The 26827-nt window shown below is 49.3% G+C and overlaps 1 protein-coding gene across 1 annotated transcript in view; it reads right to left on the bottom strand.

The window, feature by feature from the left end:
• Positions 1 to 24178, bottom strand: part of meis1b (Meis homeobox 1 b) — a 55920-nt gene extending 31742 nt beyond the window's left edge. Inside the window, 8 exon segments of the mRNA XM_028989371.1 lie at positions 1202 to 1347; positions 13963 to 14074; positions 20130 to 20276; positions 21003 to 21053; positions 21512 to 21562; positions 21703 to 21844; positions 22118 to 22338; positions 23481 to 24178. Coding sequence (XP_028845204.1) covers positions 1202 to 1347; positions 13963 to 14074; positions 20130 to 20276; positions 21003 to 21053; positions 21512 to 21562; positions 21703 to 21844; positions 22118 to 22338; positions 23481 to 23492 — 882 coding nt within the window. The 5' untranslated portion in view covers positions 23493 to 24178.
• Between the last annotated feature and the right edge of the window lie 2649 nt (positions 24179 to 26827).

A 26827-nucleotide genomic window follows, 5' to 3' on the forward strand; every position in this document is an offset into this window, starting at 1 on the left:
CGCGATCTGGGGGAACCGAGTGGCGGTAATTTCCTTTCCGATGCAACACGCAAACACTCGCATGAGCCTCTTGCTCCACCTCCTCCCCCTGTTGTTACTCGGTTACTCTGCAAAAGATCTGGCCAATGAAACATGCTACCAAGTATCGAAGTCGGAAATGGCCGTGTTGTGACATCACAGACGAAATCTGGGGTCTAATTTAACCCTTATGGTGCAGGCCGTGTGTGTGTTTATAAGTGTGGCAAGTGGACTCCTTCACACACCTTCCCCCCGGGGCTCTGTGGGGAGTGGGATTGTGTGTACGTTGTGGTGGGGTGGGAACACAGGGGGGAGGGGGGAGCCCAGGGGCATGTGGAGGTTCTGGTCAGGAAGGGGGCAGGGGTGATTTCTGTGGCACAGATGTGGCCCAATGTTCAAGAACGATCAAATGAGTTTTGCCACTCCGGATCAAGAAACCCGTCTTTGTTTCTGCACGTGATGGAGGCAGAAGGACATCCAGAGGAATCTCGCGCTGCACTTTGAGAATAATCTCTTCATCCACCTGTCCAACTGAAGCACACAGGATCTGCTGTCCTCGCGATTTCTTTCTTCAACCCCCAGCAGCCCCATTCAAGTACGCCCTTAATAGAGTCAACAGTGTCGATTTGTAAAGATAAGTGGTGGCTTTACAGCACGTCAAACTCAAATTACTCTGCGGTGAATGAATAGAGGAACTACGATCCATCAAACGCGGAGGAAGAGTCGACCACATCAATGCGCTTCTCTGTCGTTCTGGCAGGTGGGGACAGCCACAGTGAACGTGCTAACCGCCGTTCCTCAATTGCCCAGACGTCGACACAGAGCCTCCAAGAAGATGCCCTCGCCTCTCCTTCTGCTCTGTGTGTTCTCAGAAAGACCTCAGCGAACCCCAGCGAGGCCTTCAAGCTCATCGAATGTAAGCGTTTTGCAAATAAAGTTAGATTAGAGGGCTGGTGACGGGGAGGTGGAGACCATGAGCTTCCTTATTAATGCTCGTCCCTGCTATCTGTAGCAGGCTTTGCTGCAACTTTCAAACTTGGCTTCTCCAGATGAGGAGCAAGAGCAGCCCTCAGACGCCTGCCGAATTACCAATCCGGGCCTCGTTTGAAGTGGGCTTTAGGGGCTCATTGGGGGGGGGGGGGGGGGGGGGGGCTCTGGTATATTTGGCTGAGATGGGACTCACCGTCAAGTGCTGGAAGAGCCATGCCCTCATGATGTTGGTGGCGACTTTGGGGAAGATCCCTCGCTTCTTGTTGTGCTTCTTCTCTTTGTCGGGGTCATCGTCGTCCCCTGTGCTGGGAGAGGCCACGCTGTTGTCTAAAACGTCACCTGTCAAAACACACAACAAAGCCGCGGAGTTGGCAAAGGGCTGTTTACCTCACTGCTTTATTTGCTCTCTTTCAGCTGCTGCTGCGCACACACACACACACACACACACACACAACTTACACAGAGGCTGTTTTTTATACAATCTGGTTGCAAGCGACAATGGTGCTCTTATACGAGCGGGAGACGGCACCTCTAAATGCATTCATTTTTAATACTTTTATAAATAACCTCCTTTTCCATTCCCCCGCGCCCACAATGCTCACAACTGAGAGAGAAGAGGGGGGGAGAAAAGAGAAAAGAGAGAGAAGGAGCACAAAAGACTTGTAAGGTCGCGCTTTTTCACCCCCTCTACTATCTGCCGCTCTGAGTCACCAAAGAATAGAAAATGACAGCGAGGTTTAGTCTTTATTATCCTCGGAGGAAATATTTACTGAGGCTTGCCCCGGTGCATTTTACCTCAGGTGGGTGGGGTGGGGGCTATACACAACATTACACACACACACACACACACACACACACACACACACACCAAAAAAAAAAAAAGAAGACGAGGGGTTGCAGGGGGAAACAGCCGCTTTTCTCAGAAGCGCCGCATTTTAATGACAATGCTGCGCGGCTGCTTACAGCAACCTGTGGGCGCTTGATAAGGCTTCATTAGCGGCCCGGAGCGGACCTGGGGAGAAAGGGGCGAAGCTTAGCGCGCTTTTTGAACCGGAGGCGCGCGGGGGCCGTCGGCTCCTTCAGTCAACGGGCCTTTATTAGCCCCGCATCCCCGATTATTCGGCGCGCTCTGCGGAGAAAGAGCCTCCCCGATCCTCCGCATAATTGTTATTATCGTTATTCCAGATAGGCGTCGATCCTTCCCTGATGAAATAATAAACCATGAAAGAACCGCGAGGCAGGTAAAACTGGCGGGAAATTTCAATGGGATCGCTCACTTCTGCCGCTCCATGGCGGGGCGGGGCGGGGCGGGGGGCTCGGCGCTGTGGTGCAGCTTATTGATTACACATAAAGCCCTGCCGAAGCCTGGCGCTATTCAGCGCTGCGCGGGTGGAGGTTTTAACTCCATATTAACTCTTCCCCCGTTCGCCTCTTTAAGTGACGCGGGGTGCCCGTCTAAAGGTCCAATTCATTGATAATTAATGGAAGTGTCGGCGGTAATCCGATTGGAGATGACTTTTTTCGCCCAGCCTTGTGCGTCTATGGAATAATTACGGCCCCGAAACCATCTTTGCTCCCCATTACCTCGGGCAGAAGAATTCCTGAAAGCATGCCTTTAGGGTACCTGAATTATATACGCCATTAGGAGAAGGCGCCGCTTGCCGAGCTCCGTATAAAACGCTGGGCCGGGCCGTTCTCTTCCCGCCTCCGCGGCTCAACGGCGCCATACGTACAGTCGAGTGGACCGGAGTCCACCGGACAAAGTCACGTGAAAGGCGAACGTTTAATTACACCATCAGGCTTAATGAACAGTTTGTACTTCCTACTGTTTTTAGGCAAATGGACGTTTCCCGCTCCCGTCTGGGAGGGAAATGGCACCGCTGGTGTGTAACCTTAGACCAGATTTTCATTGGAAGCAAATGCTCCCAATCCGGCGTAAAGACCAGTTCGTGTTCAGCAAAGCCTAAAACAATAAACCCGGGGCTCGTCCCCCGTGAGTCGGGGAAACAGGAGCGAGCGCCGGGAAGGGGGGCGGGGGGAGGAACTCGCTCTGATGTTCGGCGGCGTAGGCCGTTTCTTCCTCCTCGTTTCCTTCGCTGTGATGTTCAGCCTCCTCCCTGCCGTACTTTGGTTTTGCCCCGGCCTCGCCGGGCCCGGCCTCGGAGGAAATGTGCCGGGGGTGGAGTGGGGGGGGGGGCGGCTGTCAATTTTATTGGCATTTCCATTTTTTGCCGCAATTTGATACCAATCACCTTTTCTGAGGTCCGGGGCGAATTTTCCTCTCACGTCTTTTTCCCCCGCTGAGCAGGGCGCGAGGCGCCGGAGCGGGCGGTGCATTTGTGAAATGTCACCGCCGGTGTCTGCGTGGCTGGGCTCCACTTCTGCCGCGCCCCGAATCAAGGGCAATAATCATTCGGGGGCGAATGTGAAGGAGTGGAAATAATCGCACAGGAAAAAAAAAAAAAAAATAGCCGCCGCGGCCGTCCGTAAACAAGCTCGCAGCCTCATTAGTCCGGCAGCGGGCTGCGCCGGCCCGGGCCGACGCCACGGGGAAACGCCACGGGCCGACTCCGGCCAGCCGCTAATGGCTTGTGACAGCGTCTTAGCAGCCGGCGCGCGAAGGGATGTGTGGCGCGGCGGCGGCCGGTGACAGAGAGTCGCAAAATGGCATCTCATGTGCCCATGTGTGGCCGGGTCTATGTGGCAATTAGGGAGCAGGCCAGGGACTGGAGGGGGCCAGAGGCTGAGGGAGATGCCCCGCGGCGAGGCGGGGAGAGAATTTTTTATGACCCCGGCGCGCGGGTGCACAAATCGGGTTAGCGCTCCCTCCTCTCGCTCTCTCCTCGCCGCGGTCCCACGGCCTCACCGGCGTCTCCATCCCTCGTTCGCCCTCGCCCTCGCTCACTCAAGGCGCTTGCTGACATTATCGGTGGAAACTGGGCTAATCCGTAATGATCTGATTACTCGCCCGGGCCGCGGTAATTGCCGCTACCTGTTCCCTTTGTGTTTGGCGGCGCGCGGCAGGAAGGCGTCGGGCGTTTTTTCTGTTGACTTGCCGATTGGCGGCGGGTGGCATTTCTGTCCATCAGACGGGCGATGACGAGAGCGTAATTGTGACATCTCCATCTCGGAAAAGAGCGAGGCCGGACGGCCACCGGGGGGGAGCGGTGCTGGGGAGGCTGAGCTCTCGGTTTCCCGTTCCAAGCCAGGAAGTGAAGTCAGGCCCGGCACGCAGCCGCTCCGCCCGCCTGAATAATCATTTTGAGAAGGTGTTTTCACTACGGTTTATAGGCCATGGTCTGGTGGCGAGAGCCATGGACTGTAGACGGCTTTCTTTCTTTTTAAGGTCCAGGCCAAAGGACGATTTGTTGTGAGACTCAGGTCTCTCTCCCCGCGGAGGGACGCAGGTGACCTGTGGCCGATCCCGTGCTCTCCTCTCCTAAGGTTTCAAACACCGTAGAGCTCACATGACCACAGCCTGCACTGTTTAAGAAAAATCCCTGAGCCTTAAGGGCCTGCTATCTGGTTCCTTTCACATATACGCACTCACGCACACACACACACACACACACGACGAATGAGAGAGGGATGAGTGGGGAAGGGAAGACTGGGGGAGGGAGAGAATGGATAAAACAGTGTTTATTGTATTCGGGGCCATTCACATGGGCATAATGGCCTAGGCAGTGGGGGGTTTCCTTTTTTGCAACGGGTCACAAGCCCCTCCCACCTAAAAATATTCAGAACATGCAGGAATTCCTGCGAGAGAATTCCCAACAAGAGGGGCAGCCTTTTCCACTGAGTCCGCAGCCGTGGCCGGCAGACATGAGGGCCCCCCCCACCCCTCAACACCAACAAACACCAACAGCTCTTCCCGCAAGATGGAAATTGGCGTTTTTTTGCCACAAAATAATGTAAGGAAAGAAAGCGCCACCTCCCATTCTACAGCTAATGACATGTGCTGTCAACACAATAACCCGGCGGGTCTAGACATATCGACTCCAGCAGTCGAACTCGGACCTGTTTCGCGTAGTTTTTACTGCAGCTCCCATGAATCCTAACCACACAGAAAGTTTAAAAAACCCCTTCAAGAAATGCAGAAGTATTCTGATTTCTAATTACAAAGGAGGGACGTTCTGTAATTATTCCGAATTCATTTCATATGATGTAATTAACGACACTTTAAAAGAACTGTGGGTTTCCGGAATAATGACAGCGCCCGCCCCCCCCCCCATAAGATGACAGTGATTGGCTCATAATTCATAATTTGAAGGATAAAAACAAACGAGGTGCTGGTAATTATGACTCATCCACCGTCGAGCCCTCCCGTTGTCTCCATGCTGCGCTCGAGACTCCAATTTAATATCTACTTAATGTATTCCATATTTACCGGTAACACGCGTCTCATTAACAGCGGGGGCCGTGCGTCCGCATGTGCCGCCGCGTGAACTCATATTCTCTGGTCCACGGGACCAGGGAGCCGACATACCCAAAGGTGACGGCAAAAAATGTCACTGCAAATGTTACGGCTGTTCCTCGGCAAGGGTCACTTCCACCCGCCGCCCCGCGCCACACGTCGAGAAGCACAGCGGCGCCCAGGGGCACGGGCGGCGCATTAAACCGCGGCCCCTCGCTCTCTCCGCAGCCCCGGCGCCTCGGCGATGGGAGGGGCGGCCAAATGAAAGTGCGGCGGGGGCCGCGGGTTTTACCCTTTCGTGTCGAGCACTTTTACTGTGTAACTATCGATCCCCCCCCCCCTCGTAATTCTTTTCTAATCTAAAGATATAAGGGAGGCGAGAAAAAGGCGGCCGCCGAGGTTCAAACGGGAACACTTTAAGCGTTCTCTGATTCCACTGAGGCAGAGAGAAACACGAATACAAGTGTGAGAGTGTATACGCGCACACACACACACACACACACACACACACGCTCTCAGACTGCTTTTGACACCTTCACTTGGCCAACCTTTGTTCAATATCAATCCTGAGCGGATGGCTTGGAAGAGAGGGGTGCTTCCCCCCCCTCTCTAGTTTCTTAAAGGAACATGTCTCACGACAAAAAGCCAGAAGCACTTAAGCGCACAACGATTCCAGGGTGAGAATCCTTGCAGAACGCACCCTCAACCCAGGGCATGTCAAAGGGTTTTGAGACTTGTCAGTCCTTTTACTCGTCGCAAGTTCTCCCTTTTTTTTGGGGCGTGGTGGTGGTATTTCGGTGGTGAGCGACGACAGGGCTGGGGTCTGCAGCTCAGCGGAGCAGCATTTATTAGTGGCTTCTGGCAGATCATTTTCCACATGGCGACTATCTTAATGACACAGGCCGAGATAAGTGCTGTAATACGCAGGGATTTTCCCCGCTGCGGCGTATCAGCGCGGTCGGCCTGAAGTACAGTTGATAATAGAAGAACGTTTCATCGCTAATAATAGCCCGGCTATGCTTCCCCGCTGCTTTTGTTTGGCGGCGGAGACTGCGTGGCGGGGGCCGTGTAAGTCCACATTACACACGTGGAGACCACGCCTCCGATGCCGAAAGATGATCTCTACGATGGTAAAATCCCTTCTGGTCAACAATTTAGCCATACTCTGAGACAGAAAAGGAAAGGTTGGTTGTGTTACAGGTTCCCAGACGGGGGACCCGGTGAAATAAAATCTATGTGGGCTCTGAAGATATTCACAGGTCATATAAATGAGAAGTAAGAGGTCTTATTTTGGAAAAGACTGGTGTTTTAATACTTCAACGCAGCATTCACTATTGTCTATGCACGAGGCAGCCATCTTGGATTATGAGGTCAGGGGTCGGAAATCCGACTTCAGGGGCCGTTCCACATCATTTTTCCAACTGGGAACTCGGTCAAATATAATGGACCATTAGCTCATTTCTGTCTTCCACGCTCACCCTGTTGTTTGAAGGAGAGCTGTTTCCTGTGACGGGTGGGGCTGGCGGCCGTATGGACGCGACTGATAGGACCGACAGGCCGGTAACAGCTCTCTGGAGGTCCACCGCAGGAGAGACGCCCAGCGCACACACGCGTACGCACACAAAGAGCTGTGGCCGCTCCGGGGACCACGCTCTCGCCACAACCCCTTTATTCCCGGGGTTATCATCTGGGGGGATCTCGGCCACTCCTGCCCTCTTTTGACTCGTTCAGCCTGGGAGCTGCAGCGGGCGATCAGGTTACCTCTTAAGAGTGTGTTTCGTAAACAGAGCCGGCTAAAAGCTATAACACAGAGAAACAAACTCTCTCTCTCTCACACACACACACAGATATACAAATTCACCCTGCCACACACACTCCACCCACAGCACCCCTCCCCTCTGGTCACTTTTGTTTGTTTGTTATCTTTCTTTCTTCCCCCCAAACCTTAAAAAAGCTTCGAGAGGCCTTTATCTCTCCCGCCCAAATCCCTTCAACAGGTATCCATGTCAAAAGACCGGGGCTACGCTGCGAGGGGGGGCTGTTTAGGCAAGGGTCAGGCCTGGGTCAAGCTTCTGGCCAGTGTTTAACACAGCACCCCACCACCAACGCCACCTCTCTTTTTTTTTTTTTTTTTTAAATCTTCCATCTACAAAGACAACTGTCTGCCCGAGACACTTCCCCGCCAGCACACGCACAAATAATCCCCCCAGTGTGAAGCGCTCGGGGTGACAAATGGAAGGGTCAAACACCTCTGGCGCCCATCGCAAAAGAAGCCAAATTCTGCCAAATATGGGGCTTTTGCTGGTGTTTGCTCGCATGAAATTGGCTTTATGGGGTGTCATTTCCAAACAGGCCTGGTGAATTCTGCGGCTCTTTGTTAGCCTTCATGCATAATGGACTTTGCAAAGGAGGTTCTAACGTGTCCAAATTGAATTATTTCAATTCAAGAGCAGGAGATTCATTCATATTCAGCTCGGGTAAATTTACATGTTTAGAAAAAAAAAAAGAAAGAAAGGAAAAAAAATGGATGGACAAAAAGGGAATGAGATTAAGTGCGTGGCCATATTTAAAAGGAACTGCGGAGAAAATCAATGAGGTGCCAGGGTGACAAGAGAGGAAAAGACAGACCCCCATCGCCCCCCAAAACAACTTCAACTTTTAACGTACGTCCACATCCTCCTCTCTCTCCTCATATCTCTGACAGGGGATGCAGACACCCTTGGTCAGGGAACGAGGAACTCACACGTTCAGAGACAATGAGTATCTGCAGGAAAATATTGCCTGTGCAATATTATCGGCAGGGCAGCATATGGCGAACTAGCAGCAGGCTATTTATCCTCATCCTCTTTAGAGGCTAAAATTAGCAGAGTGCTGTTTGTGGCTTTAAGCTGGACTCAAACCACAGAGATACTCCTAATAAAAAAAAAAAAAAAGACAGCCGGCCGCCCACTCCTGTCTCTGCTGCACATTAAAGCCGGGCTCTGGCTACTACGAGATAATCCTGTTGGTTAATGTGCTTCAGGGGATTAACACATTTAAATGAAATACGTGGCCTTTAATAATCAGCAAAAAATAAATAGACATGGATAACATTGAACCAAACAGGTGGTATTCACCTTTTTAAAGAATGCATATAGGTATTTAAAATATTTATACCAGTAATAAAAATGAAATATAGAATATCACTATGCACAAAATTCCTAGTTTGTCAATATCCTGGACAATCCTATTATTAATGATTTAATAAAACAAATACATAAATAAATCTACTGTGAGGCATCTAACGGCATAAGATGACTTACTTGGCTAATCTCTTAAATCAAAGACTAAATACAGTGAAGCTATCAGCGTCAAGCAGGAGCAGCAGGCTAATGAACAAAGTGTTAAAGCCCAGTTTGTTTACTGTCACTCCTTCCCTCCTCTCTTTCCATGTTCCCCCTCTTCCTCCCTCCCCTATCAGCTAGCAGCTCAGTGATAGCATATCTCTTTGGGCGCTATCAGGTTCTTCCTGAAATGTTGGGTAGCATGTATCTGATGGCGCCCTCGAGGGGCCGCGCCGCTGAGCAATGCGCATGCAGGTCTTTTACGGCCAGATGTAATGCGTTGTGACACGTCAGTGGCGAGCCGCACTGATTTCTGTCAAATTCATCTAAACGTTCACGAAGCAGACGAGAAGCTCTGGCTCGGGAAATCATGGGGACGGAACACTCGCGTCCCACCATGAAAGGTGTCTCATATACAGTAAATATGGACGTTTTTATATGTGCATTCTAAATACATCAATGAATACTGCCATGGAATGCAATAAAATAATTTAAATTTAAAGATTGTTTATATTTGGGATATTTCATGACTTACAAGAAGCATAAAAATCTCATGAAATAAAGAACAAACATTCATGCACTAGTAAAATTAAAAACTTGCATATTGTTACAACCAGAAGGACCGGCTGGTCCCAGAAAGCATAATGTTTAGCACACGCCAGCAATTTAACTCTGGACCCAACACACAACCCATTATGATTTTTCTAAGACGTCCAGTAAACCTCTCGACAGACAGAAGTATCCACATCACCACGGCACGCCGCAATTATACCATCAGACCTAGAAATACACACACACATTTTCTCCACTTGTGCTCATCGTTCATTTTTTTTTTTTCCGTTCCCAAAAGCTCATCTCTCCCTCCCTTGGAGCCCAAGCCAAAACAAGCTGCTTAAGGAGGACGAGTTTGTCTAGGGCCCAGTTGCCGCATTAGCAAGTAAAAACACAGAGGAGGGGAGCCGGGGGGGCCGGGGGAGCCGAGGGAGAGGGGGGGGGAGTGACACGGCGAGACAGGGGAGAGCGAGAGAGAGAGAGACAAACAGACAGGGCCCTGCCTCTTGTGAAGCCTCTTCCTGGGTTAGCCTGGTCAGCGCTGGGAGGAAGCACTTGAGCTGAGCCTTAAGCCCCCCTGAGCAAACAGGAGAGCAAACACAGGCGGCCACGCCGCCGCTCACCGCTTTATTACAATTATCTGCCCTGCAGGCAAGGTGCTCAATCAGGCCCATAAAAGCCAGTTTGAGAAAGTTATCGGGAAAGCAGAAGAGGAGTTTGATGTATGAACGGCATGTTTGTTTGCTCTGCTTCTTTAACTACGTCCCCGTCCCCCCCAATGACCAGGACCGACCAGCATGGCACTGCCATGTTCCTGAAGGTAAACTGTCCCATCTCTGTGGGAACGTATGGCATTTCCTCTTTTTTTTCCACTTCTATTGCTGCCTCTGTTCACATGAGATACCTCGGTGTGCTGATCTCTTTATCAGTAACGGGGCAATAAAGCCATCGACAGCCATAACTTTCAGGGGAACAAGCGTCCGCGTGTTGGCTGATGCGTTGCTACTGGCGTTTAACTGAGCTGTAAAAGCAATGGCTGTTTAAAAGTGAGAGGCTCAGATTGTCCATGCAGCTGAAGAATTATATTTGATCGTAATGTACCTCATATACCTTGTGTACTTATCCATCCACTAATTGTCATGGAAAAAATATTAATAACACTATATATAATAATAATATTATTATATATATATAATAATATACACTATATGGTCATCATTTACATATTTGACTAAATCTGCTAAGTATGACTAAACTTCTTCTTCGGCCTTATATGATATTATCATAAATTGTCTGTTCTCTGCAAGAATGCTAATAAAAAACGACAGACAACATTGGACATTGAAATGAATGTATGCATGTTCCTTATAATAAGAAATGGTTGTGTAACTGTTTATTAAATTGATACATGGTGCAGTTTGTTCCTTCACAGCACAGAAACACCAAAGGCCAGAGCTATCTGTAAGATTGTTTGATGCAGATATGTTCAAAAAATGACAGTCATTTGCTATTCTCTCTTTTTGACTACCCACATCCTACCCAGAGTTCCTTTCTGTCAGTTTCCCTCCAGCACACGCTTTCTTCGACAAGAGCTATTCTCCGACTGGTGCCTGTTTCACATCTCACCGGTAACAAACCCCCCCAAGACACACACCTCTTATCAGCCATTATGCCAGCGATTTAACCAGATTACCCCACAAACACCCAGGCCAGAGAGCGAGGGCCTGGACGAATCCTTCCAGGAGATCTGCATAGCGGGAGGGAGGGGGCAGGGCTGCTGGGAAAAAAAGCCTCCCTCTGTGCTCCGACACAACGGGGCACACAGTGCATCTTCAGTTCACCTGAGCGATAGCGCCAGGCCCTTTGAAGCCACCGGAAGCGAGCTGCTTTGAAGCGGCTGGCAGGTAGCAACTCGGCGGTGGTGAAAGAGAGGGGCAGCAACGCGCCTCCTTCCCCGGAGCCCGGCGGCCAGGGTTAAATGAAGCTGTAACACGCTGCCCGGCACTTTTCACCAAGCTCAGAGAGGCTGACGATGGAGCAAGGGATGAGAGGCAGAAAGAGAGAGAGAGAGAGAGAGAGAGAGAGAGAGAGAGAGAAAGGTTCTTCCGGTCTGCTGGATAATCGTTCCAATTAATGTGTGACTTTGATGAACACGTGAAGCGAGGGATTGGTCAGCGTGGCAGAACAAGCCCCGGCTTTCATCTCAATGGCATTTGACTGGCATCCTGTCTGTGGCCTTGTATGCCTCGATGCTTGGATACGGGCCAATCACAGGACAGCGGCTGCAGGTTGGCGGCCAATGGGAGCCCCCCTCGGTCCGCCTGACCTTCACAGAGGCCAGAAACGAAACCTGGGTCAATGGGAGCTGCTCTCATTCAGATCAATTCGGCAAATACCAATATGCCTTTAATAAAACTAAGACAAAAATGAGCATTATTCACGCGCTGCCTTTTGGTCATTTTCCAGGCTCACAGCCAACGTATGCAGAAAATGAGCCGGCGACACCCAGGACTCACGGGACCCCGGCAAAAACCGGCCACGATACTGATTTACTCTTCCTATCGCGTACAACAGTAGGATCCAAGGCACCGGGCCAGAAAAGGGCTCCCCAGAGGCCACTGCACTGAAACAAAGGCAGGAATGCGCCGGAATTCCCGAAGCTGAGCTGATTAAAGGAGGGCTGCTGTGATGGTCGGCAGGGCTCCTGTACGGAACAGCTCTGCCCTTCCTCTCGGGAAACCTATATTTTGAGTATTGCGGTATAAGTATGGGGCTAATGCGTCTTTTGTTGCCGCTGCGGACGCTGGGGGGTGAGGGGGGGTGCGTCGCCCACGCCGCTGCTGGAGGAAAGGTCTCCTGCCGCGAGTAGAGGGACGCCCCTGCTGCCCCGCCCGGTGCTTTAGTGCGCGCCGCTCCAGGAGAGGCGGAAAGCGATATTTATTAGCTGCGCAGGCCGCCGCAGTCGAGATGCTGCGGACAAGCTCGCCGCAGTATTCCGAGTGAAAGCAAGTGGAAGAGTGAGAGGGGGGGAGAAAGGTCACGGAGGAAACAATCTCCGGCAGAGACGGGCCGAGGGGGAGCACACACACACAGAGAGAGAGAGAGAGAGAGAGAGAGAGAGAGCAAGTGACCGAGATAGCCCAAAAAAGAAGGGATGTGTAGCTGAATGGAGAGGGAGAAATGGGCGCCGGGAATTGTGTGTTTTACAGGGATTAGAACATGGTAGTGCTGTTCATGCATCACACAGGCGCTAATTAACACTCATTATCCTGATGCTTGTCCAAAACGTCCACTTGCATGAGACAGCGTTCGCCACAGTGTGCGCCAGACGATCGAAGCGCCATATTTAATGTACATATTTACACATTTACACACGCACATACTCTCACAGACTGGCGCATGGCTCCATGTTGTTATCGCACTGCACTCTCTAACAAACTTAGACAACAAACAAGTGGAGGAGGAAAAAAAGCATATCTGCAAACGTGAGGCTGGCGGCGGGGAGGGGGAATGGGGCTCGACATTAAAAGCCTTTGCTATAATTGGAAGTATGTGAAAAATGAAGTGTCAGTTTGGTCAATAAAGAGCAAAGGTCAGAGCGAGCAGGAGCCCAAACGCGGCACAAAATGTGCTCATTAGGGCAGCCAATCAGGGCGAGTCTGGCCACCCCGGCCATTAGTCATCGGCCATCTGACCGCCTCTTACTGCCGTGCTCCTTCTCCATGTTAGAACAGAAAACACACACACACACACAGCGCTGGTATATAAATCGTTGCTCAGTCATCCAGAACATAATGTGGTCCTTTCTCCTCTCATCCAGCTCTGCCTGCTGGCTGCGCAGCCCCCCAAACTGCCGCCTTGACATCCCGCTTCAATAATAAATGAAGTTGCGTTTCTGCCTACAGTTTGTCTGAACCCCCCCCCACCCCCCGCCGCCCCTCCTTAGCGCGCCGCGGCCCCTGTCGCAGTGACACGGAGAAACGCCGAGCCTATCGCCTAAGTGCACCTCCGCCCAAATCGCAGCCAACACTTCTGCTGACTAATTATTCATTTTCATGCATTTTGCATTGAGCTGAGGATATTTCTGAGGCAGGCTACGTCTGAGCAGGGGCCAATGGCCCTGTATTTTATTAAAAACTATTTTTATAGCATTAGTTCAGCGGCCTTGGGTTTCTGGAAAGGCCCATTATAAATGCATAAGTCGTTGTTGAAGTTAATGAAGCAGTTATAGATGTGAAGGAAATGCAGATACACACCTTCAACATGACGAGCTGCTGATTAAATCCTGTTTTAACTCCTTCCTATGTAAGTATTAGTATTAGAGTGTTAGTATTAAATGATTTAATCATGGCTATAAATGTATATTAATGTAACCTTTTTGCATTCAGCCAGATTCAGCTAATAAGTGTTTATGACAACAATTGACATTTAGTTTAAAAAGTGATGAACAGTTTGTGGAAGAATTTAAAGATCATGATGCATCTGACACAAACACAACACCATGACCTGAGAAATAAGTGAAAGAATAAGTGTAATTTTTTCCAGTGATGTACATACGCTGGGATGGGGAGACTCGTGGATTTTACCCAAAAAGTGTCCGACCACAGCAAATACACACACAGACACACACACACACACACACACACACACATCCACGGCTCTTACCTTGTTCACTGCTGTTGTCCCCGCTGTGTGACGTGTGTCCCCCGCTGGAGGGTCCCGGTGTGCCCCCGGAGCGTGTGGATGCTGTGTCATCGTGGTCTCTGCTCCACGAGGTCTGCAGGAAGAGAGGAGAGGGGCGAACCATCAGCCTTCAGACCGCAGGGACTCGGCGCGGCGATAAGCGCGCTCCGCGCCGCCGCATCACAAAGGCTGCGCCGCTATCAGATCTTCCTCACTTAGCCGCCTCTTTTTTTCTCCTTTTAAAAAAAGGCGGAGCGGCTTTTCCCCCCGTGGTCCACCTGACTCTGTTCCGCCGCGGCGGGCCTACCGATCAGGTCTCCGACCTCAGCAGCCCGGCGCAACACCGCGCATAAAACATCTCCGCAAAAGCAATTACGCCGCTGCGAGTAATTACTCCGTTATTTAAAGTTCCACCGCGCGCTTCCTGCCTGCGCGTGACCCTGCAGCCCAAGGTCATGCTAAATATAATCCCGCGTCCCCCACCAACGCCAGGCAGGCGCACGTTCGTAAGCGCTCAACGTTACCAGAGTGAGGAAGTCCATGATCCAGCGGGACTGGGAGACCGAGACAGAGGTGACGGGCGGCTCTGCACTGGCCGGAGGACACGGAGATGTGAGGAGAGCAGAGCGGCGGAGGAGACAGGAGAGGGGTCTGGGGACCAGGTCTTTTATAGCAGTGTTGGCGAGGGAGGGTGTTTCTACAGGCCCAGTCAATCATAATGGAAATTAAGAAGAAAAAAAAAAATCCTATTGACAGTTGAGCTTAGGTGTAGTGGGGAGCGGGCGTCAGCTGTTGGGTGGATGTTATGTGGCAAATGGAGCAGACGTGAGGATAAAGGGACAGGAGCGGAACAATGGGGTGGCCGGGCCTGGGCTCACTCTGCCCCATGCCGGGCAGGCTTGTACTATAGAACACAAAACAGATGTTGCCTCTTATCACGGGCTGATCCCGAATCAGCAACGTTGATTCGGACGGAAGTGCGAGTGGCTGGACCCCCCCCCCTTCCCGACCTGCATATGACACACAGGCTTGTGTGTGAAGTAAGATTTAAAAAATTTTTCACAAATAAAAAGATTTGTAATACCACGTGGAGTAAGATTTCTTTCCTGTGACCCTGAATATTAATATGAGGCAAAAAATAAACGATAATAAGGAGTATAATATTATTGACTGTGTGTGGCATCAAATGCTTTACATCTAATTAATTCTTGCAAAGTGACTATTTCCTTGCTGGTTCGCTGTTAAAACACGTCAGGGTCTTGGGGCGCTTTGCATTACGAATTGCCTCTTTGGAGTCAGTGCTCTAAGTGTGAGTGCGTTAGTGCCATTTGGTGCAACTCTGGTTTTTCGGATCTAAAAAAAGTAAAGACAAGCATTTTTTTTAAACAGTCGTGCCAGCCACTGTAAATGTGCTAGCGCAAAAGAATTCTCTTTTAGTATTTTTCAGAAAAGAAGAAGCAAAAAGAAAAAAATTGTGTATTATGCAGCATACCAGAAGCATGCTGTAAGAGGTAATCCAGAACACATGCTCAGAGAGCAAACAGTTAAAGCAGAAATTGCTGGGTTTCTACAACTCTGGCTTTTGAAAAGGACTGAAAGCAAAAAAAAACAAAAAAAAAAAGCAAAAAAAAAAATAGGCGGGGGGTTTCTTGTTTATTCAGAGCTTTGTGAAGAAGAATGGTACAGCACCCCAGGGACAGAGAATGCCAAGCACAAAAGCCCCAGCGCCCCAAACATGTACGAGGATGTTTTTTATGTGCAACAAATCCCACTTGAAAATATAATTAGAAGGAGAAAATGGCAAACTATTGCATTAACTGTAATTGAACAAAAGACCAGCGAGGCTTGAGGGAGGTTGAAGCCGGGGCCCATGGGAATGGGGGAGGGCCTCAGACTGGGCCGAGTGACATCTCCAGGGTACACTCAGTCTATTTATACCCGCCCGGACACTCCTGACTAGCGCTGATCTAACGGGTAATTAATAGAAAGCACAGGCGATCGCAGCGCAGCGCAGCTCGCTCGGCACCGCCGCCGGAGCCGGGCCCGGCCCGTAAGCAGATGCGCGAATAATTAAATAAATAAACAAACAAACACACGGAGGTTGCGGGAGCGTTCCGGACCAAAATGGCTGGGCAGAGATGGAGGAAAAGCCGTCCCGCTGCACACAACAGCACACTTGATATATTCACTGTCCCTCTAATGAGCTGGCTGGGATTTATTCAGCCTTTCTGTCTCTCTCCTTCCCCTCCCCTCCAGAGACCCCCACCAACACACACACATTTTTTTTCTCCCTCCCTCTCTCCCTATTTCCCTCCGCTCGCCTCCCTGTGACTCCCTCTCTCTCGCTCGCTCGCTCTCCACAGTGCGGGACGTAGATTAATTCAATGCTTAATTGTTTAGTAAATTCAATTTTCCGCGTTCTATTCTGCGTAGCTTTAGCTAAAGTTCTTAAATCTGCGGCGCGTAGCCCAGGGAGCAGCGTTTGTGATCTGTGCCTACCTTCTTTTTTTTTTTTTTACCATTTTCTTCCTGCGCCACTTAATTCGCCATGAAAAGATTTTCCTTGCTGGAAATTCTGATTCCGCTATGTTCGGTGAGGCATTCCAATTCATTGCGTTTCCATTGTGTTGGGTTTTAGGTGCCAGGCTCCCTTTCTCACAGTCCTGCCCATATTAAACTAGCACACATGCAAAAACTGTTAGGCTGCCACGATCATTCATAATTGCGATTATAATTGTTTAAAAATATATATGGTTAAAACGCTCAGAACAATACAGAACTCATACAGATTTGCACATTTTTTTTTATGTTTTTTAGTTTTGATCGTACAAATGAAAAGTTAGTAAGTGAACTACGCAATGTCCCCCGTGTGAGCCTGCAGAGTCACCACACCTGCACCCTCCTACTCAGAACAGAGCGCGGGGCCGGTGGAGATCTCCAGTGGGCTGAGAAGGGACCATGTGGCTCCTCTAACCCGCAGCTTGAACATTGGAGCTTGCGACGTGAAAGGATGTGCTAATGGTATGCACGGCAACACACACACACACACACACACACACGAAGAAAGAAAAGAACAATCCCCTCCCCCGTACACCTACTCCTTACCCCGAAGCTCTCAATAATAAAAAAATTTCTAAAAATAGATTTTAAAAAACGTTTGCTGCAGTGAAATCAAAATTGCACAGCGAAACGGCAAAGCTTTCAGACTCCGTCTGTCTCTGAACCGGTGAAGAAAGCATAATTACACGTTGTAACCCGTTGTTTTTAATCCGTTAGCTATTGTACGACAAATGACTTTTGCTGCACAGCAAACAAGCAAATAAAGCAGCAACAAAAACAACAAAAACCTTAAGTACAAGACAAAAGCTGAGCCGGCGCCGGACTGGGTGCCAAACGCAGGAAGGAGACGTCTGCAGCGGAGCATTTCAACTTTCAAGTGCTCAAATGAGTTTAAAAAAATAATCACAATCTTCTTTTGAAAGGATGAAAGAGATTGGACAAAACTACTAACGCCAAACTGCAGCGGGAGAAGAGGGGAGAAAACACGCACGGTCGCGCTCCGGTCACGTGGTCCGGTCTTTGTATCACTTGTTGAGTCCTCGAGGGCGACCCGCGTTCACACAAAGAGAGCCGGGCGCCGGACGCCGCCCCTCACTTCATGTTTCACAGTCGCTGCAACAAGCCTGAATACAGAATAAATAACTGAATAACCGCTAGAAAACGTCGGCGGGCCTTTCTGACCAAACCCTAACGGGCCAATCAGGCGGAAGGCGAAGGTGCCTACAAAATTCAGAGGAACCCGACCCGCGCAGATACAGGAGAAGCGCGCCGGCGCGCTGATTAGGAAAATGTAGGCCGTTTCTGACGGTCACGGTTTCCATTCGCTCACATGGCCAGGGGGTCACAATCTCGACCCCCTCCGACTAGTCGAGCGGCACGTAGATCAGGCATCACGGTAAAGAACCCGCAGCGCAACACAAAGTACAACCTGGAAGCTCATAGGTGAGGCGGAACCGCCTCTTTGACGCTTAACTCCGTCATCGACTGGCGAATACTGAGGCTGAAGAGGGAAAAAGAAGAGGAAAGGAAAGGAAAGAAAAGCACTGAGCGCTTTAATTACGTGGGACCCTCTCCAGGCTGACTGGCGTGAGAGCTCTCGAGTTCTGGAGTGAGCCCTCGGCCCTGCCGCCGCCACCGCCACGCTCTGAAGGGTTTCGAGTCGTTTGAGTTCATTAGCAAATTGCAGGGCCACTCCTAGTTCTCTGAGCAATTAAGTACAACTGCATGAACGTGCCGGAGGGTCGAGGGCGGGGCCGGCCGGGCGGGGGTTGCGCCTCACGTTTCAATTTCCAGGGTGTGATTACAAACCCAAGTGCAGGGACGAAAAAAAAAATAAAAAAACGAACGCACAAACACACCGGCCAGCAGCCTTTAATAAGCCGTAATTTACCGTAATTCCTCTGATGACATAATTAAGGCACGTGACTGAACAGGATTATATTTGCGGGATTAGAGCGAGGCGGCGGCGTGCTGCGACAGGAGAGGCAAGTCCTTCGCGTGGGAAGAGGTCCGGGAACGGAAGGGGTTAATACCGCTCTACCGTAAACCCGCTCCAGGCATCGCACAGCACCTTAGGGGGGACTTGCGCCGGTCCCCGCGGCCTGGAGTACGCAACCCCTCTCTCCAAAACTGGCTGTGCTGCATTCAGCAGAGTGAAAGGAGAGAGAGAGAGAGAGAGAGAGAGAGAGAGAGAGAGAGATCTGCAGCGCTGGAATTGCAAAATAGTTTTTTTTTTATTACTGGTAGGTGACTTTGGTGCACAGAAGCCGGAAAGTTTAGCGCAGAGGCCGGACCAAAGAGTTTAATAAATTCATTTCTATGTATTTTTTTTTTCCTGTCGTCTTCTGCCACAGACTCCATGCTGGAATAAATTGGTTTATGAATAAATGAGCCTGCCTGCTCCCTCTTGTTAACATTTGTTGGGAATTTGCACAGAAACTGTTTTATTTTTTTCCCCTCCTCCTCCTCCTCCTCACGCTTGTTCTTCTTCTTCTTCTTCTTCCAGTCCAATTCAACTCTAGGCCCCGAGGGCATATATTAAAAATACATATGGAACGAGATAATGCACACACCACGCAAATTCGTTAGGGGTGTCGCCGGCTAACAGCCGAGGACCGAGGTCCCCAAAAATAGACCAAGGCGGCCGGTGCTCAGCGCGCCTGCGCAGTTCTGCAGGAACCCTCGGCCGAACCCCGCGCCACCGCACAACCTCTCGACGAAACTGGGGTAAACATATAGGACATCAGTCCGGGTATTTAGGTACCGCGCAGGACCGTCATTAAGACAAAAAAAAAAAAAAAAATAGGACGAGCCTTCATCTTAAAAGTCAATTAAAGATCCGACTCCGGTGCCCCCGAGCGCAGCGTAATTTCTTCTGATCGCGCCGCACACCTAGAAACCCAAGGGCTTCCACCGAGTCTATTTCTATCTCCTTAATTCCTCTCCCATCCGAACATTTGTCAACCGCCTCCCCGAAGGATCGCGCTCAAAGAAAAGTCCCGCTGCTGCGGATTATCACGCGAATTCATTCACTTTCTTCACACTCGTCCGGTTCTGCGCCTTCCGCGAACTTGTACAAAGTAGTCCCGGCGGGACCCTCGGACGCCGGCGGCCTCGATGACTTTCTATTCCCTCTTCTTTCTTTTTTTTTTGTGTGTGTTTTTTCTTAGTTCTGCACGACTCGGGGTCCACCGCCGGAACCGGCGTACGAGCGCACCAACCCGCCCCCCGAACCGCCGTCTCCACCGGCCGGATAATGCGCCGCCATCCCTGCGCGATTAAACCGGGCGGGAGGGAAAAAAATGGAGAAAAGGGAGGGCGGAGAGGGAGAGGAGACTAAATTAAAATCGACACGAAACAGGTCAAGTTTATGGCGATGCCTTCACGAGCTCATCTCCGCGGGTCGGTTCCGGGAGCAGCTCTTAATGAACTAATAATGGCTGCATTATTCGCAAATTTCTCATTCCGACGGGAGGCTAAAACAGACCCTAATAGTATGCAAATAAGCGCGCGGGATAAAGTGGTGACCCAGAAGATAAGCCCCCTCCTCGGCAGAGAGGATGGGGCGGGGGTGGGACCCCCAGACCTACCTGGTCGAGGGCCCCCGACGATCTCGTGATTTCTTCGCTGTCCGACTTGGAGCCTCCTTCTCGGTCGTCTATGACCAGGTCGATGGGCATCTTGCCCTTCAGGCAGCTGATGTACCGATGGCAGAAGTTGTCGCAGAGTTCGTGTACCTGCGAGAAGAAAATATGTAAATAAATAATTCACAACGTGGACCCCCCCCCACTTCTGGAACACCCCTTGTTATGGAAGAACTTCACGTTCGTCGCTGGGGTCGCAAAGTAAAAATTAAAAAATGAAGATATCTGAGAAAATTGACAGTGACAAGAGGACTGAGCACCCGTGCAAAATCCATCCGCCCGCGTGGCATTCGACGTGAACGGTCACGTTACGTCCACTTTACGTCGTTCCATTACGCAGGAACGCCGAAATAGTCCCCAAAAACCATCCCATTGGACAGGAATTGCTCCGATGTCGTCATCGTTCGTGCCTACGATGTATGCAATAACGCTTTTATTTTCCCACAGAAGCGCGAATCATTTTTTTCTTCTAAGTTTATTAGTTCTTCTTGATAAATTGCTGTGTAATTATTATGATGAAGGTTGCTCCTCATGATCGTTTCTTTTTGCCGGCGTGATATTTGCTGCGCGTTCCCAATAAAAAAGAAGAAGAAGAAGAAGAAGTGGAGAAGAACGCAGTAAAGTGAGATTATTGCTAATAGGTGTCTGTTCCAGTTTCGGCGCATCACGTTGTAATTAAACTCGGAAGAGAAATCGGCGGCGTGATTGATTTTGACACTAATTACAACGGACCGGGAGGGGGGGGGGACATTTTATGCAAATTGAGCCCATAAGGTCTGAGGAGCAGCAGCGGCCATTGGCGGCGAGGGGTGCATTTACCTTCTCCAGCTCCAGAAGATGAAATCGTAAAACTTGAATGGCTTGTATCATCTGCAAAAAAAAAAAAAAAACAAGAGTAAAGAATAAATCACCCTCGTCGTATTTCGAATTATGTTTACGCACATTGTCAGGCCTAACAATTAGCGCAGGGATGTCGGTAAAAGATAAATTGGGGTCTGGGGCCTCGGGGCCGAATGCAAATGGCCAGATATGGTAAAAAAAAAAAAAATCTTCTGCTGGAGAAGAAAGGAGATTGAAAGCCACGTGACAGCCCTCCTATCACGAAATCACAGCGGCTCACATTTCTTCAAATATCCAATCAAGGTCTGTTGTGTAATATCGGTATAATTATATTCGTGTGTATGTATGTATGTGTGTGTGTGTGTGTGTGTATATATATATATATATAGATAGATAGATAGATAGATAGATAGATAGATAGATAGATAGATAGATAGATAGATAGATAGATAGATAGATAGATAGATTTTTGTTTTAATTTTGCTCACCAGATTATCCAGCTCTGGATTCGATGAAAATAAAGGTTTTTCTGCCCGAATCTAAAACGTAAGAAATGTGTCAGATTTGGCACCTTCAGGCTTATTCAGCACTGCTGTGCGACGTGAGAACATGGTAACTTCCATCAGAATTACAGTCAGTGGCAGCATGCAGGACTATAAAAGTGTCCGTCTGTCCCGACCTGCTTGGCGAAGACCGCTATGTCTTCGTTGAAGGACTCGGAGGAGCAGACGTCGCCGCCCGCCACTCCCGGCTCTCGGGGCGTGCAGGTCGCCAATTCACATTTCTCGAAGATCAGTGCAAGCAGTGGGAACAGGGGGTGCCTGCGAATTAGAAAGGGAACGGCAAAAGTTCGTTTAAGCTGCTGACGTCAGAAAGCGTATTTATTGGTGAGCCTAAAATATTCTGCATATTCTCGTTCATAAATATGTAACTAGCATACATATGAATGAAATTTATTTATAGTGCAAAATGCCGATGCTGATTCTCCATGAATTACGCCAAGAAAGTTTAAATTGAAAAACATCCGTGACAAAATCCACGCGGTTTAATTGGAGTGTTAAAGTTCGGGAAAGTTTGGCGCGCGACTCCGTTACCCGTAAATGGCGTCCTTGTCGCGCTTGAGGGCGTCGTTGACGGAGGAGCCCATGCTGGGCGCCATGGCGTTGGCGTGCGCGCTGTGCTGGTACTGGTGCGGGTGCAGCTGCGGCCCGTGGTTCAGGTGGACCGCCTGCATGGACCTGGCGGCGTGGGGGTCCCCGTACATCGCGGTCGGGAGCCCCACTCCGTCCATCCCGTAGTGGGGCAGATCTTCGTACTGCGCGCAGCAAAAACACGGGGGGGGGGTGAAAGTTCAGCAGCGGCCCAGACCCGAATCCGCCGTTACGACCGTGTAATAAAACTGATATTTCATTTTCACAAATCTAATAAAAAAACACAACAATCACCCACGAACGACGAGAGGTCGCTTAACGCAGCGCTTAAAATGGCACATTTTAATGTATACAGGGCTTTAAGAAATCGTGCCAGCTCATGTCATTTCTGCATCACACGTTACTTACACTCCTATAAATAATTTTAGAAATAATTATGCCACTTGCTGCAAACATATATAACTAATGAATAATTACCAAACAATCAGTGGTGTCAAAAACTTCCTGAGTGTGTATCTAAGGCTTGCGTATTATATATTTTATTACTATATATATGTATATATTATATAAATATTTTAAATGTTAATCTTCAATAATTAAATGGCGTTACATTTGGATTACTTCACTGCCTGTAAAAGTTATGCAGAAGAAGATTAAGGCAGCTAACGTAGAAATGTTGTTGTTGTTAGTTATTCCATGCATACTGGTACACTTTCAAAAATCATAATTGCCATTAGTTGTAGTTTACAGTGAGGTTAATGTGAGAGAAAGTGGGACGAAAAGTCCTACGACTGGTTCTGTACTGGTCCCAGTAAAAAAAAAATCAAAACTGTCCCACTTTCTAATAGTTTACATATAATTTACAAAATGCAAATTCTGCATCCTTTGCGGCAGAGTTCGCACAAAATTATGAATGATTTCTTCGTCTCCTTCTTCTATTTAGTTGCTATTTGTTGTGATGATCCGTGATTTGTCTCATTTTGTCACAAAAACCTTGTGCAGCGGTGAAATGTCACTTCACACGCGTCTGGCGTTTTATAAATCAGGTTGTATTTTTTGACGTCAAAAAAAGATCACGATCGTCCTGCTTTTCGGTACAGAAGCATGTGGACGACGGCCACCCCCTGTCCCCCAGACGCCCCCCTCCCCTGAAAAAAAATACCCAGAAGTTCTCAGGGAAACGCGGGGAGAAGTTTTTTAGTCGCCAAGTTCCAGGTGCCCGCGGCTGCCGTCGGTTTATTATTATTATTCTATGTGTATTATATTGTATTGTTTTTATGATTATTAGAATTTGGGGAGTACGTACCCTCTGCGCCATCGCGCGCCTCTTCTCTCCCTCGTCTTCCTTTCGCTTAAAATATATCCCTTACGAGGCCAGGATGAAGACGAGACAAGCGGGCAAATTCCAGCAGAGCAAAGGAAATAATACAGAAAAAATAAAACTAGTAAAAAATAAACTCAAGTGGAAACGTTGTTCGGGTTTTTTTTTTTTTCTTTTCTTTCGTTGTTTAATCCGCGGCGAGCAGCTCAAGTTCAGCGACCACGTCCGCGGTTCTCCCTCCCGCGACGGGGGACGGGCGGCGGGCAGAGTCTGCTTCTTCTTCCGCGGGGAGAGAGGAGCAGCCGCGCGTCCGTCAGAGTCGCATGGCGCTCCGCCGCGGAGCTCCGGCTGTCAAAGTCGCGGCGGGGGTGACGGTCCTCCGGCGTCCGGCGCGGCTTCTCCCGCTCCGCGTCTCCGGTCGCTATCGGCTCCCGAGTTGTTTTTTTTTTTTTGTTTTTTTGGTTTTGTTTTGTTGATTTTTTTTTAATGCAATAGCGGCTATAAATGAGATCGCGAGGAGGCGGGCTGGCGACTCCGGCTCGGCGGCTCTTCTTTTCCCGTTTTTTAATTCTTTCCTCCCCTCCTTCTTCTCCTCCTGCTTCCCCCGCTTCTTCTTAAAGGAGCCACGGTCGGCGGCGCGCTGCCGCGGCGGAGCTCTCAATCTGGACCAGACTGCCCGAACCCGGAAGTAGCGGTGGCCATAACAGGTCGCGTGTTACACAACGCGGCGGGACGCGGCAAGTGGCGCTGGGCGGAGGGGGGGGCGGGCGACCGGGCGGCGGCGGGAGGTGCGCGGATCGCCGGAATAATCACGACGCCTCGGTGCGACGTTATCGGCGGTTTTTGGGGGGTTTTTTTGCTGTTATTCTGTCTCATGGGAAGACCGGTAAGAACAACTCACACAATAACGTACAGAATTACACCGCAGGACGGCGCTCATGTTTGAAGTAAAAAAAAAGAATATTTACCACAAGAGTTAATACGAATATTTTAACAGAGACGTGTACTTGTTGTCCGTGAATAATGAGGATTATTATTACTTTGTAATAAGTGGTAATAGCGGGGAAATGACGGCATCTCGTTGACTGAAACACCCCCCTCCGCCAGGCCGAAGTGGTTCGTTCCGAGTCGCGGTAGGCTTCCAGAGTTTGGGGCGACAGCCAATTGAAGCGCGCGCGAGCGGTGCCGGCTCCCCATAGGCTCAGAAATTGATCGATTATAAAGTGATCGATCGATATCGTCACTGTTACGCGCACTCGCGGCGTTGGGTCTCCGGAAAAGCTCGGAGGTTCCGTGCATCTTCAAGAACGCCAATTACAGTCTGCTTCGACCATCTGAGAATAAAACGTGGAACTTCGCCTAAAACTCTCACGCAATCAGAAAGAACATTTCTTTTTTTTTGTATACCAGTGACCGTCTACTGTACATCGCTGTATGAACGGCGACCAGGAACATAACTATATAACTATATAGGCATTCTGCGTGACATCATGCGTTCTAATAACGCTCGTGAACGTTATTATAGGTGCGTGAAGCTAGTCTGCCATCGATCCGAGCCGAATCTGCCGACACGAAGTGGCGATTAAAAAGCCCGTCCACCGGAGAGGACTCGTGGGGACCTAAAGGCGGGAGTTCAGGAGACGGCTTCTGGTTTCGGCTTTTTTTTGTGTGTGTTGATTTCGGGTTAGACGTTGAAGTTTTGAAATGTAGTCGTTTTACGGGTAAGTCGCTTTATTCGTATGCGCAGAGGTTTCTATTCACGTCTCACTTATGCACATAATTACAACAAATTGAGATATGGTTGGAGTTGGAACTTATTGATCTGGTATCGTGTGCTTTTACCATTAACAAAGGCCAAACTGCTTTAAAAAAAAAAAAGTTGTCCGGTTTTTGGAAGTGAAATGAAAGGCGCATTGCAGCACAGCCCCGAACTGCCGTCAGTGGCATCATAAAGCCATTAAGTCGCTGCAATTAGCGCCTGTAAAGGGACGCAAAAGAGCGCAATTTAGCCAGCGACTTTCACTACTTATTGCTTTTAGGGAGGGTCCCTAAAATGTCGCCGCAGGCAGGTGTCCCCCAAACACACACACACACACACACACACACACACACACACGCACACCCAGCCCCACAGACTGGCTCATTCTTCCGCAAACTTCCACAACTTCCCATTTTACGCTTTATTTAATTCACTCCATACAACGTGCTGGTTGGTTGATTAAAATATGCAAATCCGCTCCGATTTAATCCAGTTGAATACTGGGGAGGAAAATAAACATTTCTGCAACTTTTCAGTCGCTTAACTAACTATTAGGCTGAATTAAACTTTTTTTTTTCTCGCGTGTGATAATCATTAGGCCGCAATCAGTTTTAATCGGTTTATGAATATTTTTTGTATTTCATTCGTCGCTCAGGAGTCAAACGGGGGTCGTTTATGTTTTCCAGCCCGCGTCCCCGCAATCACCGACACACGCAGACAGGGAACTTTTTCGACGAAAAAAGTGAAGCATTAACAGCGCCACGCACCTACACCGCCGACGGCCGCGGATCATTACAAATATATATATTTCATTTTATTTTAAATCTGAAAAAAGTTTCGTAAAACACCTCGTACTCTCGTCCGCAATAGTTCCACCGTTCGTGAAAGTACATCGGAAGCATCACATAATTGCAATGAATTGCTTTTTTTTTATTTTATTTTTTTTTAAGTAGAACGCATTAAAAAAAAACCAAGGCGCGTAAGTTATATTATCCAAAGTGCGCAAAACGCTCCCGGCGCCGCGGTGGTTCCAGACGCCGCGCTACCGGAGCGGCAGGGGCTTTTAAAAACGGCCAAATTGCCCCGTTTCTTCTCGCTGGTGTTTTTTTGGCGCGTCCGACAACGGGACAGGGAGGGAACCGGGGTAAACAGTCCGAGAATCGGACCATATGGCGGAGGCGAGACGAACGGTCCTCGGAGGATCTTCGGCGGCTCGTTCGCGTCTCGGCCGATTCACGCGCGCCTCCTACCGGCGGCGAGGAGAACGACACCGAGCTTCACCAGGCGCCTGAAGTCCCGGACTTTTAACCAGACCTACCTCATCAAGGCAGAAGCGTAACAACTGTAAAACATTCATATTAATACATTACACTTTATAAAAAGCTTCTTGTTTATTTAAAGCTTGTAAGGATCATTTATGGTTTTTAACAATTTTACGTGCAATGGATTTCCATAGTTCTAAAATATAAGCTTTCCCGTGAATTTAATGTGCTTAACGTTATAAAATATAAAATACTTGTTATTACTGCTATTTTATTATATAGCTATTATGTAAAAAGTCTTCTTATAGAAT

The sequence above is a fragment of the Denticeps clupeoides genome, chromosome 8, assembly GCF_900700375.1.
Source record: "Denticeps clupeoides chromosome 8, fDenClu1.1, whole genome shotgun sequence".
NCBI lineage: Eukaryota > Metazoa > Chordata > Actinopteri > Clupeiformes > Denticipitidae > Denticeps > Denticeps clupeoides.